Raw genomic sequence first — 16,092 nt, 5'->3', positions numbered from 1 at the left:
TGCTTATGCTTTTGGTATCATATTTAAGAAATCACTGCCTAACCTAAAGACACAAAGATTTATACCTACATTTTCTCCTAAGAGTTTTACAGTGTTAACTCTTACATTTAGGTCTTTGATCCATTTTGAGTTAGTTTTTGTATATGGTGTGAGGTAGGAGTCCAAATTTGTTCTTTTGCTTGTGGGTATCCAGCTGTCCCAGTATTATTTATTGAAAAGGCTATTCTTTCCCCATTGAATTATCTTCACACCCTTGTCAAAAATCAACTGAATATAAATATATGGTTTTATTTCTGGACTCTCAATTCTATTCCATTGATCTATATGTCTATGCTATGCTAATACCACACAATTTGATTACTGTAACTTTGCAGTTAAGCTTTGAAATCAGGAAATGAGAGTCTTCCAAGTTTGTTCTTTTTCAAGACTGTTTTGGTGATTCTGGGTACCCTGCATTTCATTATGAATTTTAGGATCAGCTTTTCAATTTCTGCAGAAAAAGGCCGCTGGAAGTTGTATAGGGAGTGCAATGAATCTACAGATCAATGCGGGGAGACTGAGCCCAGTCCTTTACTGTTAAACACCTCTCTCTACAAATGCCAAATGTTATTTTCCCTTAAACAAAAAAGTTATCTCTGTCTTGAGTGCTCTAATTTTCTTTACCTCATAAAAACAGAAGACACCTGAAAAAACAGATCTTCTTAATGCTAATTAACTCTATAGGCCAACTAAGCAATTTTTTTAAATATTGAAATCATTCTCTCTCATTTTGGCTTGTATTATTATAACTATAGCCTATAGTTATTAATAGATTGTATCCAAATAAACTAACTAAACTTACACTTTCATGACACAGTAGGTGATCAATATCAGGCCAATGAGGACACTGAGCCAACAACGTGTCAGAAAGATGATACAAGTTAGCCCAGGCCACAGAGCAATTTGCATGCTTGGTTGGAACTAGAACTCAGTTCCAAGAACCTGGTTTAGGTTTCCTCACTAGAACCATCAGATTTTCTTTGTTCCCTCTACTATTGGGACAGAGATCTAAGTATTGGGTATACATAAGGGTACGTGTATACCTACTCAAGTTCTGATGATATTAAGGAATTACCTGTAATTTTTTAAGGTATGATAATTGTATTGTAGTTATGTTTTTAAAAGTTTTTATGTTTTGAAGATACATATATATTTGCAGATCAAATGATACGATGTGTGGGGTTTAATTTAAAATAATCCAATGGGGCTCGGTGAGGGGAGTTGGTAGAATATTTAGGAAACAAGATTAGATATGTTTATCACTGTTAAAGTTGGGTGACAGGTACATCAAAGTACATTACACTTTCTCTCTACTTCTGAATAAGTCTGAAAACTTCCATTTAAAAAAACCAAAACAGTAGAGTATGGGTGTGCATACACCTACCTCTGCCTGGGTGCCTGTCTCTGTCTTATCTGTCTCAAGGTGCAGGGGCAGGTGGCTAAGGTGGGCAGCACACAGTGATAGAGAATGGATAAAATGGCACAGTTCTCTAAAACTTTCCTTCCTCCAAAATATAATTCATAGATTAAAACACTTCCTCCCTGGAGAATTAGCTTAAGGACTAAAAAGGAAGAAAAAATTTAAGACTTGAGCAATTTCAACTTACTCTTTCATCAACGATTTTCATAAGCCATCTTTTAGTCAGATTATGTTTTTTGACAGCCTAAAAAAACAAGAGTGTTGTAAGTTTTTAGCAAGTACTAGAAATGACTTCTGGAGACCTGAATAAAATAAACAAACCAATGCAAAACTAAGTAAGGGAACATTTGTAATAACTCATCACCAGATGGACAGTTGTGTTAAAGAAATATCAGGGAAAAAGAAAACGTCCCTACAAAACATTTCAAAACATTTCCAAGTAAAGATAATATATCCAAAACTTTTCCACTAAGCTTTTCTTCTTATACTATTAGTAATTCAATGATTCCACTTTCAATCAAGAATTAAATACCGAGCTTCTGTTAGGTGATGCATTCTGACTTCTATGCGTATGACACACAAACTTTTTTCCATAGGATAAAGATTCTATTTAGCAAAAATAACCACTTCTCCAAAAATGAAAAGAGTAACTAAAAGTCCAAAGAAAATAATCTGCAGAGTGCAGCGTTCTCTTAACAAGTAAGACGCTCCAGAAGGAAAGAGCACATCTAGTGCCCAGATCTTGGTCTCTAACACCATTCTCCCCAAAGCAAACAGGGCGCTAGAGAAATGGGTGATTCCAGAGATGGGGCAGGGGAGAGTCAAGATGATACTAGAATATTTCACTATCCCAGAAAATAGAAAGTGCTCAAAAGAATGACAGGGGTGCATGGCTTAAGGACACAGGAGCCAGTTTGAAGGGGCTCCCACTGTCCAAATCTGGGACAATCTGAAGCCAAAATAATTAAGTATAGTAACAAACTACAAACTACTAGAAAAAACAGGAATTCATGAGTCCACACCAATAATTAACAAACAAATAAATACAGGAGATTAAGAGCTCTTGCTCATAGCAGAATGTCAAGAACCAACTGGTAATGTGGACAGAGTGCTAGAGTTGGGAAATTATCATTTTACAGTCATAATAGTAAAGACTGAATCAGATAAGAACCATCAATGACTGCTAAGTTTAGGGAGATACTGAAGAGGAGCATGATACGTGCATAGTCTTAAAGTTGATTAGTTGCAAGGGGAATTCTAATTCTACAGTGGGAAAACCAGGCAACATCTTGACTGGGTGATGAAAATTAACAATGCCAAGCAAGGACAGATGGACAAAGTGTGCCTCCAGGTGTGATACCCTGAGAAGAACACATCACCTATGTGGTATTCTGGCCAAGATTGCATAAACTGAATCTAACCATAAGAAAACATCAGACAAATCCAAAATGAGGACTGTTCTAAAAGAAAAAGTGAGGGTCTATACTCTTCAAAACTATCAATGTTATAGAAGACAAAGAGAAGCTACAGAAATGTTTCAAGTTAAAGTAGGCCAAAGAGACATGACAATTAAACACCTGACCCGAGATTGGATCCTATACCAGACAGAAAAATACTATAGTGGACCTTATTGGGTCAACTGACAAAATTAGAATATAAATGGAAAACTAGATAAAAGTGTCCTATCAAAGTTAAATTTACAAAAGTCAATTTCTGTTCTGGTTATATAAGAGAACATCAGGAAATACTAAAGTATTTAGGAATAAAGGGCCATGATGTATGTGACTTATACTCAAATTATTCAGGAGAAAAATTATGAGTGTGAAAATACACACACACACACACACGAGCACATATGCACATGTGAGTGAACACTGCACAAATGATTAACTAATAGGATAAAATGTTAACAATAGGTGAATCTGGATAAAGGGTAAAGAAGTGTACTATTTTAAATTTTGTAACCTTTCTGAAAGTCTGAAATTATTTCCAAGTAAGTTTTAAAAACAGTTTTCTTGCCAACACTAAGAATATTCTCACAGTAAATAAATATGGTAGTGAAACAAAGTCTTAGGAATATCCTATACTTTAAGACTCTAAGATGTGATTGATAATAAAATGTAAAGTCTAGCATGCTCATCAATGCACATTTATGCAACAAAGGGTGGAAGCATGGAGAGCGGAGCCCACTTTGCCTGGGAGAAATCTAACAGAAGCTAAAAGGGCAGTGTGGAATTGGTTCTGAGGTGCTCCCAGCACTATGACTACTACATAGCAGGACTCCCCACAGGCTCCTCTCCCCAGTCCCAGGAACCAGCCTGAGATTCCTCAGTCATTACACAGTTCTGATCATGTTTTATTTTTTACGTGTCTGAGTGGCAAAGAGCACATTTGATCTTTGTAACCACACATCAAGCACCATTCCTGGAACATAAAAGTACTTAAAAAATACTTAATCATTAAAAAGTCAGATTCCTATTTACTCAAGGCTGAGGCTATAATGGCTGCGGTTCCTTGGTCACAAAATGTAGTTCTTCTGTCTGATTCTGAAGGAAATCAGAGATCAAGGAAAAAATAAACATATATAAGCAGCTGCAAACCTGCTGAATAAAACATCAAGAACTCTGAAAACAGAAGTCAAATAGAATAAAAACCTTGGCTATAAACATATATTCAAACTGCATCTAATATTAATACACAGAGAAATGGAGAAGCCCATATGATAGGTATAAGAAATTACAGATATTCAACTATTTTTTACCAAAAAGCACCAATGAAACAAGGTGGCAGGAAAGTGCCCTCTGGACAACACATTGTCACTGGTTCCCTATTTAATCCTCTTAAGAACCTGACAGCCTTCAAAGAACCAGTGGAAAGTTTTAGTGGACAGTGGCACAAGAGCATATGCTCCAGCAGAACAGAGAACAGGCAATAGGGACAACTGCTCTGAACACCACCTGCTTCTTTCAAATATTCATATTAACCTTCAACACCAGTCATATCAGAAAGCTGGAAAACATCAAAATCAAAATTTAAGTAGCTATTAAAATTGGAAAAACTGGCATATATCTAAACATTCTGTAATTCAGATATGTCATCTTGTTTTTTTAAGAGAAGCCAAGGCAAGATAAATCTGTGTCAAAGGAATCTCAGATCTTCCATGATATTTCCTGACAAAGGCCAGAACCTTCAATGCAAGTCTTAACACAAACCTCTACTGCAGCCAAGTTTGTGTATAAAAAAATAAACAGGTTTCTGGATTTCAGAGAAACTTTCTCTAAACTGAGTCACCTAGGTCAAGGTTCTTGAAGTAGGATGAATGGAGGTAAACAACTAATCTAATACTCACAGCTTCCCATCCACTTTTTCTTCTCAGTCCCCAGTGGGGGTCGCGGGGGAGCCTGGCTTTCCATCCTTACTGGGGCTCTGTGAAGTCAATCTGGGGCCCAGAAACAGGGCCTGCCTCTGCTGGTATGCAGACCTGAGAAGAGGTGTACCACTGTCAAGACTGTCAGTGGCTCCTGTTACAGAAACTGTCTTCTGGCACTCAACATATTACAATGGGGACAGAGATCAGAGACTAACAGCACCTAATTCCCTTCCTCCTTTCATAGTTTTAGCATATTTCTAAACTCTGCATGGCTGTTTATGAATGAGAGATCCATACAACTGCTTTAATGTAAAACTATTTACAGGGGCCAGCCCAGTGGCACAGTGGTTAAGTTTGCATGTTCCACTTTGGTGGCCCAGGGTTCACCGGTTCGGATCCCGGGTGCGGACGTGGCACTGCTTGGCAAGCAATGTTGTGGTAGGCGTCCCACATATAAAGTGGAGGAAGATGAGCACGGATGTGAGCTCAGCGCCAGTCTTTCTCAGCAAAGAGAGGAGAATTGGTGGTAGATGTTAGCTCAGGGCTACTCTTCCTCAAAAAAAATAAATAAATAAATAATAAAAATAAATAAAATTTTAAAAACTAACATAGATCTGAACATTACACAAGCCTAAGAATATTCTCAGGATAGCTCCCCCATCACCACTATCCAAATTGCATCAAAACTATGCTCAAATAACAGTCTTACAAATTAAAAGTAGCATTTTTTATTTTTTACCTTCCATAGTTCAATGGCCACAGGTTGGTGTGGTGGATTGTCACAGTATATATCATCCACAGTTTTCTTCCAAAACTGCATTCGCATCAGTCCAATTGTTTTCTCAGAGACCAAGTCCTTAACCTGTAAATAGGGTTTAAAAACTTTCATAAGGGGCTGGCCCAGTGGTGCAGCAGTTAAGTTCACATATTCCGCTTCAGTGGCCCAGGGTTTGCTGGTTTGGATCCCAGGTGAGGACCTACACACCACTTGGCCAGCCATGCTGTGGTAGGTGTCCCACATATAAAGCAGAGAACAATGGGCATGGATGTTAGCTCAGGGCCAATATTCCTCAGCAAAAAGAGGAAGATCGGCAGCAGATGTTAGCTCAGGGCTAATCTTCCTCAAAAAAGAAAAAAAGATAAAGAAAAACAAAGAAAAACTTTAAAACAAAAAACTTCAATAAATGCTGTTTACGGTCTCAAAAAATCAGTATTTGTGACTTCATAATCACATAATTCAGTCAAAAACAAAGCTTAATTCTATACATGTATTTTAATTTTTCCTTGAAGGTATACATCAGTTAAATCATTGGCACTATGAATTTCCTAAGTAAAAGCTGCAAATTATTTGGTGCTTATTCAAAAATTTTTGCAAGGTCTGCATTCAAAAATAGGAGATATTCTTCTAGAAATAAACTGCAAGAAAACAAAACAAAGAGAGGGAGAGAGAATAATCAGATTAAAAGAAATTTAAGAGAGAGATCAACCAGGTGCAACATGTGGACCTTATTCTGAATCCTGATTTGGAGAGAGATACAAGTTGGAAAATGTGAACAATGGATGTTTAATGATATTAAGGAACTACTGTTAAATTTTTAATGTATGATAATGGTATTGTGGTTATTTTTTTAAAGTGAGTTATCTTCTAGAGATAAATACTGAAATATTCACAAATGGAAAGAGTTATGAGACTTGTTTCAAAATAACTTGGAAGTGGGGATGGGGTGGGTGGGGATAGAGATGGAAAAACAAGATTGGCCATGAGTCAGGAACAGTCGGAGCTGGGTGATGGCTCACATGGCGGTTCATATACTACTCTCTCTAATTCTATATATGTTTGAAATTTTCCGTAATAAAAAGCTTTTTAAAAATAAGTAGAAGAGAAGAAAAACAATCCTTAATAGGTTAGTAATAGTAAAAATATTTTCAAGTCTGAAGATAACCTAGGAAATAGAACCGGCAGATTTGAGAGGAAGCAGGTAAGGAACCAACATTTATCAAATTTATCAAATGTCTGCCAGGCCCTGTGCTAGGTACTGCCCCAGAGATTATCTGATCACAATCCTCACGAACTCACGGGGTCATTACACCAATACACCCATTTTACAAATATGGAAATTATGGCTCAAAAAGGCAGTAGTTTATCCCATGCTCTGCATACTCACAGCCCTTATAATGTAACCAGAAGAATATGCAAAAGATTACAGGGGAGGGGAGGAGTTGACTACAAAGGGGTACATGAGGGAATTTTTTTGGGTTGATGAAATTGTTCTGTGGCCTATGTTGGTGAATACACAACCATGCATTTTTCAAAACCTATAGAACAGTACTCCACAAAAAGTGAATTTTACTATATGTACCTTTAAATAAATTTATTCATTCATTCACTAAGTAATTATTAAAAAGATTATTACACTGTCTCCCTCCCTCACTACTGATTATGAATGGTGTTGTCAGGTTCAGGCAAGAATCACCAATGTGTGCTAAATCTCAGAGGTAAAATTTTTTTTTTTTTGAGGAAGATTAGCCCTGAACTAACATTGCTGCCAATCCTCCTCTTTTTGCTGAGGAAGACTGGCCCTGAGCGCACATCTGTGCCCATCTTCCTCCACTTCATATGTGGGACACCTACCACAGCATGGCTTGCCAAGCAGTGCCATATCCACACCTGGGATCTGAACTGGCGAACCCTGGGCTGTGGAAGCAGAACATGCAAACTTAACCACTGTGCAACCAGGCCAGCCCCCTCAGAGGTAAAAATTTTTTTAACTGGGATATAATATATATATAATGAAATGATCACCACAATAAGTCTAGCTAACATCATCACCACACATTGTTACAAAATTCTTCTGGTGATGAAACTTTTAAGATCTATTCTCTGAGCAACTTTCAAATACAGTATTATTAACTACAGTCACCATGCTATACTAACTACATCTCTAGGACCCATTTATTTTATAACTGGAAGTGTGTACCTTTTAACCACCTTCACCCATTTCACCTACCCTCTAATCCCCACCTCTGGCAACCACCAATCTGTTCTCTGTTATCTAAGAGCTCAGGAGTTTGTTTGTTTGAGATTTCACATATAAGTGAGATCATAAGGTATTTGTCTTTCTGTCTGACTTATTTCACTTAGCATAATGCCCTCAAGGTCAATTGATGTTGTTGCAAATGACAGGATTTCCTTTTTTATGGCTGAATAATATTCCACTGTTATCTATACATCACATTTTTTTTAATCCATTCACCTCTTTTTTTTTTTTTTTTAAAGATTTTATTTTTCTCTTTCTCCCCAGAGCCCCCCGGTACATAGTTGTATATTTCGTTGTGGGTCCTTCTAGTTGTGGCATGTGGGACGCTGCCTCAGCGTGGCCTGATGAGCAGTGCCATGTCCGCGCCCAGGATTCGAACCAACGAAACACTGGGCCGCCTGCAGCGGAGCGCGCAAACTTAACCACTCGGCCACGGGGCCAGCCCTAATCCATTCACCTCTTGATGGACACTTGGGTTGTTTCCATGTCTTGGCTCTTGTAAATAATGCTGCAAGGAACATGGGGGTGCAGATATCTTTTTGAGTTAGTGTTTTCATTTCCTTCAGGTAAACATCCAGAAGTGGAATTGCTGGATCATATGGAAATTCTATTGTTAATTTTTGAGGAACCTCCATAATATTTTCCATAGTGGCTACACCAATTTACATTCCCATCAACAGTGCACAAGGGTTCCCTTTTCTCCACATCCTCACCAACACATGCTATTTCTTGTCTTTTTGATAAGTTATACTAACAGGTGTGAGGTGGTGTGTCATTGTGGTTTTGATTTGCATTTCCCTGATGAGTAGTGATATTCAACACCTTTTCATGTACTTCTTGGACATCTAGGAGGTAAATTTTGATGGAGACTATGGCCTTAAAATGTCTCCTCAGACTGCTTATTAGTAGCAAGGAAAAAAATATCATCTTGACTGGTGACCAAAATTAGTATCACCAATAAGAGGCAGATGGACATTTCATGCCTCCTTACGATCACCTGAAAAGGACATACCCCACTTAGGCAGTAAACATTAGGCTAGGAATGCATAATACAATCAAGAGAAAAAATAACTCCAAATGAGAAGCATTCTATTTTTAAAAAGGAACAGTATTGTTTTAAAAAATTGTGACTGTCAAAAAGACAAAGAAAGACTGTGGACACGTTCCAGATTAAAGGAAACTAATGAAAACGAAATGCAATACATAATGCTACATTGGATCCTGTACAGAAGAGGAGAAAATGCCATAGAAGACATCATTCGGGGGCCGGCCCCGTGGCGAGTGGTTAAGTGCGCGTGCTCTGCTTCAGTGGCCCAGGGTTTCAGTGGTTCAGATTCTGGGTATGGACATGGCACCACTCATCAAGCCATGGTGAGGCGGCATCCCACATGCCACAACTAGAAGGAAGCACAACTAAAAAAATATATACACAACTATGTACTGGGGGGCTTTGGGGAGAAAAAGGAAAAAAAAATCTTAAAAAAAAAAGACATTATTCGGTCATTTGACAAAACTAGAAAGCAGATGGTAGATTGAAGCATTCTAACAAAGTCAAATTTACTCAAATTGCTAACTGTACTATGGTTATAAGAGAATATTATTCTTCTTAGGAAATACACACTCAAGTTTATAGGGATAAGGGCCATAGTATAATCAAGTTATTCTGAAATGACTCATAAAAAGAAAAACGTGTGTGTGTATATATATATATATATATATACATACATACGTATAGAGAGACAAATGATAAAGCAAATGGGGCACAACATTAACAAAAGGGTATATGAGTATTCTTTGTACTATTCTTTTGTGTGTGAAATTATTTCCAAATAAAAAGTCTTTTTTTTATCGGTCTTGGTGCTGGGTGGGTCTCTTAGCAATGTTTAGTATTCAGATCCCAGTGGCATATGGTCTATTCTTTTTTTTTTTTTTAATTGAGTTAATGATAGGTTACAATCTTGTGAAATTTCAGTTGTACATTAATGTTTGTCAGGCATGTTGTAGGTGCACCACTTCACCCCCTGTGCCCACCCCCACCACCCCACCTTTCCCCTGGTATCCACTAAACTGTTCTTAGTCCATAATTTTAAAATCCTCATTTGAGTGGAGTCGTACACAGATTATCCTTCTCTAGCTGGCTTATTTCACTTAACATAATTCCCTCAAGGTCCATCCATGTTATTGCAAATGGAATGATTTTGTTCTGTTTTGCAGCTGAGTAGTGTTCCATTGTATATATGTACCACATCTTCTTTATCCATTCGTCTGTTGCTGGACACTTAGGTTGCTTCCACCTCTTGGCTATTGTAAACAGTGCTGCAATAAACATTGGAGTGCATAAGACTTTTGGGATTGCTGACTTCAAGCTCTTTGGATAAATACACAGTAGTGGGATGGCTGGATCATATGGTAGTTCTATTTTTAATTTTTTGAGGAATCTCCATACTGTTTTCCATAGTGGCTGCACCAGTTTGCATTCCCACCAGCAGTGTATGAGGGTTCCTTTTTCTCCGCAACCTCTCCAACATTTGTTGCTATTAGTTTTAGATATTTTTGTCATTCTAACGGGTGTAAGGTGATATCTTAGTGTAGTTTTGATTTGCATTTCCCTGATGATCAGTGATGATGAGCATCTTTTCATGTGCCTATTGGCCATCAGTATATCTTCTTTGGAGAAATGTCTGTTCATGTCTCCAGCCCATTTTTTGATTGGGTTGTTTGATGTTTTGTTGTTGAGTTGCGAGAGTTCTTTATATATTATGGATATTAAGCCTTTGTCAGATATATGACTTGCAAATTTTTCCCAGTTAGTGGGTTGTTTTTTTGTTTCAATCCTGTTTTCATTTGCCTTGAAGAAGCTCTTTAATCTGATGAAGTCCCATTTATTTATTCTTTCCATTGTTTCTCTTCTCTGAGAAGACATGGTGTCCGAAAAGATCCTTTTAATACTGATGTCAAAGAGTGTACTGCCTACGTTTTCTTCCAGAAGCCTTATGGTTTCTGATCTCACCTTTAGGTCTTTGATCCATTTTGAGTTTATTTTGGTGAATGGTGAAAAAGAATGGTCAATTTTCATTCTTTTACATGTGGCTTTCCAGTTTTCCCAGCACCATTTGTTCAAAAGACTTTCTTTTCTCCATTGTATGCCCTCAGCTACTTTGTCAAAGATAAGCTGTCCATAGATGTGTGGTTTTATTTCTGGGCTTTCAATTCTGTTCCATTTATATGTGCACCTGTTTTTGTACCAGTACCATGCTGTGTTGATTACTGTAGCTTTGTAGTATGTTTTGAACTCAGGGATTGTGATGCCTCCCATTTTGTTCTTTTTTCTCAGGATTGCTTTAGAAATTCAGGGTCTTTTGTTGCCCCATGTGAATTTTAGGATTCTTTGTTCTAATTCTGTAAAGAATGTCATTGGGATTTTGATTGGGATGGTGTTGAATCTGTAGATTGCTTTAGGTAGAATGGACATTTTAACTATGTTTATTCTTCCAATCCATGTACATGGAATGTCTCTCCATCTCCTTATGTCGTCATCCAATTCTCTCAGAAAGGCCTTGTAATTTTCATTGTATAGGTCCTTCACTTCCTTAGTTAAATTTACCCCAAGGTATTTTATTCTTTTTGTTGCAATTGTGAATGGCATTGTATTCTTGAGTTCTTTTTCTCTTGGTTCATTATTGGAGTATAGAAATGCTACTGATTTATGCAAATTGATTTTATATCCTGCAACTTTGCTGTAGTTGTTGATTACTTCTAACAGTTTTCCAATGGATTCTTTGGGGTTTTCTATATATAAGATCATGTCATCTGCAAAGAGCGAGAGTTTCACTTCTTCCCTCCCTATTGGATTCCTTTTATTCCTTTTTCTTGCCTGATTGCTCTGGCCAGGATCTCCAGTACTATGTTAAATAAGAGTGGTGATAGAGGGCATCCTTGTCTCAATTCCTGTTTTCAGGGGGATGGTGTTCAGTTTTTGCCCATTGAATATGATGTTGGCTGTGGGTTTGTCGTATATGGCCTTTATTATGTTGAGGTAATTTCCTTCTATGCCCATTTTGTTCAGAGTTTTTATCATAAATGGCTGTTGGATCTTTTCAAATGCTTTCTCTGCATCTATTGAGATGATCATGTGGTTTTTATTCCTCAGTTTGTTGATGTGCTGTACCACATTGATTGATTTGCGGATGTTGAACCATCCCTGTGTCCCTGGTATGAATCCCACCTGATCATGATGTATGATTCTTTTGATGAATTGCTGAATTCTGGTTGCCAATATTTTGTTTAGAATTTTTGCATCTATGTTCATCAGTGATATTGGCCTGTAGTTCTCTTTTTTCGTGGTGTCCTTGTCAGGTTTTGGTATCAGCGTGATGTTGGCCTCATAGAATGTGTTAGGAAGTGTTCCATCTTCCCTAATTTTTTGGAATAGCTTGAAAAGGATAGGTATTAAATCCTCTCTGAAAGTTTGGTAGAATTCCCCAGGAAAGCCATCTGGTCCTGGGGTTTTATTCTTTGGGATGTTTTTGATTGTTGTTTCAATCTCTTTCCTTGTGATTGGTGTGTTCAAACTGTCTGCCTCTTCTTGAGTGAGCTTTGGGAGCTTGTAGGAGTCCAAGAATTTATCCATTTCCTCTAGGTTATCCATTCTGTTGGCATATAGTTTTTTGTAGCATTCTCTTATAATCTGTTGTATTTCTGCAGAGTCTGTTGTTATTTCTCCTCTTTCATTTCTGATTTTGTTTATTTGAGCTTTCTCCCTTTTTTTCTTTGTAAGTCTGGCTAGTGGTTTGTCAATTTTATTTATCTTCTCAAAAAACCAGCTCTTTGTCTCATTGATCCTTTCTACTGCCTTTTTCGTTTCAATAGTATTTATTTCTGCTCTGATTTTTATTATTTCTCTCCTTCTGCTGACTTCGGGCTTCATTTATTCTTTTTTCTCTAGTTCAGTTAGGTGTGCTTTAAGGTTGCTTATTTGGGATTTTTCTTGTTTGTTAAGATGTGCCTGTATTGCGATGAATTTTCCTCTTAATACAGCTTTTGCTGTATCCCATATGAGTTGGTATGGCATGCTATCATTTTCATTTGTTTCCAGGTATTTTTTTATTTCTTCTTTAATTTCTTCAATGATCCACTGCTTGTTCAGTAGTGTGTTGTTTAGTCTCCACATCTTTGTGCCTTTCTCAGCTTTTTTCTTGGAATTAATTTCTAGCCTTATAGCACTATGATCTGAGAAGATGCTTGTTATTATTTCAATTTTTTTAAATTTGTAGAGGCTTGCCTTGCTTCCCAATATATGGTCTATTCTTGAGAATGTTCCACGTGCACTTGAGAAGAATGTGTATTCAGCTCTTTCAGGGTGAAGTGATCTATATATGTCTATTAAGTCCAATTGTTTTAGTTTTTCATTTAGCTCCACTATTTCCTTGTTGATTTTCTGCCTGGATGATCTGTCCATTGATGTGAGTGGGGTGTTGAGGTCCCCTACTATTATTGTGTTGTTTTTAACATCTTCCTTTAGGTCTGTTAATAGTTGCTTTATGAATCTTGGTGCTCCTGTGTTGGGTGCATAGATATTTATAAGCGTTATTTCTTCTTGATGAAGTGTCCCTTTGATCATTATATATTGTCCCTCTGTCTCTCTTTACCTGTCTTATTTTGAAATCCACTTGGTCTGATAATGAGAATTGCAACACCTGCCCTTTTTTCCTTGCTATTTGCTTGAAGTATTGTCCTCCACCCCTTCACCCTGAGTCTGTGTTTGTCCTTGGGGCTGAGGTGTGTTTCCTGGAGGCAACAAATTGTTGGATCGTGTTCTTTAATCCATTTTGCCACTCTGTGTCTTTTTATTGGTGAGTTCAATCCATTCACATTGAGAGTGATTATTGATGCATGTGGACTTAATGCTGTTAATCTGTCGCTCATTATCTTGTTTTCCTGCATTTCTTTTCCTGTTTGCTTTAGACTACCCATTTAATACTGCAATTTCTTACGCTGGGTTTCTTAGATTTTTCCTTATTTATGATTTGCGACTCTGTTCTGTACTTTATTTTAGTGTCTACCTTGAAGTTTGTATTTAGAATCTCGTGTATAATATAGTCTATTCTCTGGTGGTCTCTTACTTACTTGACCAATACTGATTTAGACCCTTTGCTCTTCCCCTCCTAAATAATTATTTTCATTTTTTATTCCAACTCGTCTTATTAATTGGTAGTTAGAGTGCTAAGATCATCCTTGTTTTGGTAGTTTCAATATCTTTACCCTAATGCTATAATTGAATATTTGCTATCCTGTTCTGGTTCTATCCATCGGTCTCCCTAGTCTGTGGATTGTGTCCCCTTTCTCCCTTTTTTCTTTTTTCAAGTATGAGAGCCTTCTTGAGGATTTCTTGTAATGGAAGGCTTTTAGTTACAAATTCCCTTAACTTTTGTTTGTCTGGAAAAGATTTAATTTCTCCCTCATATCTGAAGGAAATTCTTGCTGAATAGAGTATCCTTGGCTGAAGGTTTTTATCCTTTAAAGCTTTGAATATATCACTCCATTCTCTTCTAGCTTGTAGGGTTTCTGTAGAGAAATCCACTGACAGTCTGATAGGGGCTCCTTTATAGGTTATTCTCTTTTTTTCCTTACTTCCCTGAGTATTCTCTCCTTATCATTCCTATTTGCCAACTTTACTACTATGTGCCTTGCAGTAGGTCTTTTTACATTGACAAATCTAGGAGATCTAAAACCCTCCTCTACACACATTTCTCCGTTGATCCCTAGATTTGGGAAGTTCTCTTCAATAATTTCGTTAAGCACACTTTCTGCTCCATTTTCCTTTTCCATATTCTCGGGAATTCCTATGATCCTTATGTTCTTACTGCTCATTGAATCCATTATCTCTTGGAGATTTTCCTCATTTTTTTTAATTCTTAGTTCTCTTTCTTCCTCTGTCGGGCCATTCAGCCTGTCTATCTTCGATTATGCTAATTTTCTCCTCTATGTTGTCTACACGGGCATTCAGGGAATCCGTATTCTGTTTTATCTGGTCCATTGTGTTTTTCATCTCAAGTAATTCTGTTTTATTCTTCTTTATGATTTCAATCTTTTTTGTGAAGTAACTCCAGAACTCGGCTTGTTTCTCTATCTTTCTCTCTACCTCATTGAGTTTTTTGATTATAGCTGCTCTGAACTCCTTATCACTTAGTTTACCTAATTCCAAGTCCTCAGGACTTAATTCTATGTTTTTATTGTTTTCCTTCTGGTCTGGGGCTTTTATAAATTGCTGGATGGTAGAGGAGCGGTTTTTTCTCATGGTGGTAGAATTCAGTTGCAGTTACAGCCTGTTGCCTCTAGATGGGGGTCAAGAGCCGCGCGTTATGAGCTTTCCACCTTGGGGCAAGATGGCTGCGCCAGTGGGTGTGCTGGAAGGGGCTGTTACTCACACGCGCCGGTCAGGGTTCAGATCAGTTCTGTTCTCTGGTCTCCCAAGGCCCTTGATTTATGGGGTCCCTGTGGACAGAAGCTTCCCCCCGTCAGCAGGTCTCCATTGAATCAGTGGCAGGAGTCCTGGATGATCCCCTGGTCGCGCGGCCCCTCCCCCGCTCCTTCCCGACCAGCGCCACAGCAATCACAGACTCTAGGGGAGGGAGCAATGTTCTCTCCTACCCATTCCAGAGCCTCCGAGGCTGTAAGCAAGGTTTATGATCTCCGCCTTCTTGGTATTGTAGGTCTCTAACGAGCTGGCATTATGTTTATTCTCTGAAATTCAGTTCTTCCAATCTTTTGTTGTATTTTGGAGGGGAGAGAATCCCGGGTCAGCTCACCCTGCCATTTTGCTCCCATATGGTCTATTCTTAGTGAAGCATCAAGAGTAATCCTTTTTTGGGGTTGGCCCCATGGCAGAGTGGTTAAGTTCGCACACTGTGCTTCAGCAGCCCAGGGTTTCGAAGGTTCAGATCCTGGACGCAGACATGGTACCGCTCATCAGGCCATGCTGAGGCGGCGTCCCACATGCCACAACTAGAAGGACCCACAACTAAAAATAGACAACTATGTACCAGGGAGCTCTGGGGAGAAATAGGAAAAATAAAATAAAATAAAAATCTAAAAAAAAGAGTAATCCTTTTAAAACATGGCCAAGAGATAATGCCTTTCTCTGTTCAGAACCCTGCCATGGTCTCCCATCTCAGAGTAAAAGCCAAGGGATTGCAATGGTCTCCAAGACCTTACCTTTCTGGCCC

The 16,092-nt window shown here is 38.1% G+C and overlaps 1 protein-coding gene across 17 annotated transcripts in view; it reads right to left on the bottom strand.

Annotated features, from left to right (window-relative positions):
* NDUFAF6 (NADH:ubiquinone oxidoreductase complex assembly factor 6) overlaps positions 1 to 16,092 on the bottom strand; it is a 42,921-nt gene that overhangs the window by 15,915 nt on the left and 10,914 nt on the right. For 9 of the 17 annotated variants that reach the window (XM_070630672.1, XM_070630676.1, XM_070630673.1 and 6 more), the window contains 2 exons: positions 5,569 to 5,691; positions 1,647 to 1,703 (listed from right to left, as the gene is read on the bottom strand). In XM_070630672.1, coding sequence (XP_070486773.1) covers positions 1,647 to 1,703; positions 5,569 to 5,691 — 180 coding nt within the window. Of the gene's footprint in view, positions 1 to 1,646; positions 1,704 to 4,808; positions 4,941 to 5,568; positions 5,692 to 8,324; positions 8,855 to 16,092 lie in introns of those variants that run through there. The other 8 variants (XM_070630686.1, XM_070630684.1, XM_070630687.1 and 5 more) reach the window with 4 other exon arrangements.

This window comes from Equus przewalskii, chromosome 8 (genome assembly GCF_037783145.1).
Source record: "Equus przewalskii isolate Varuska chromosome 8, EquPr2, whole genome shotgun sequence".
Lineage (NCBI taxonomy): Eukaryota > Metazoa > Chordata > Mammalia > Perissodactyla > Equidae > Equus > Equus przewalskii.
Note: the sequence above shows the minus strand (reverse complement) of the source record. Positions and strands in the feature narration are given on the sequence as shown.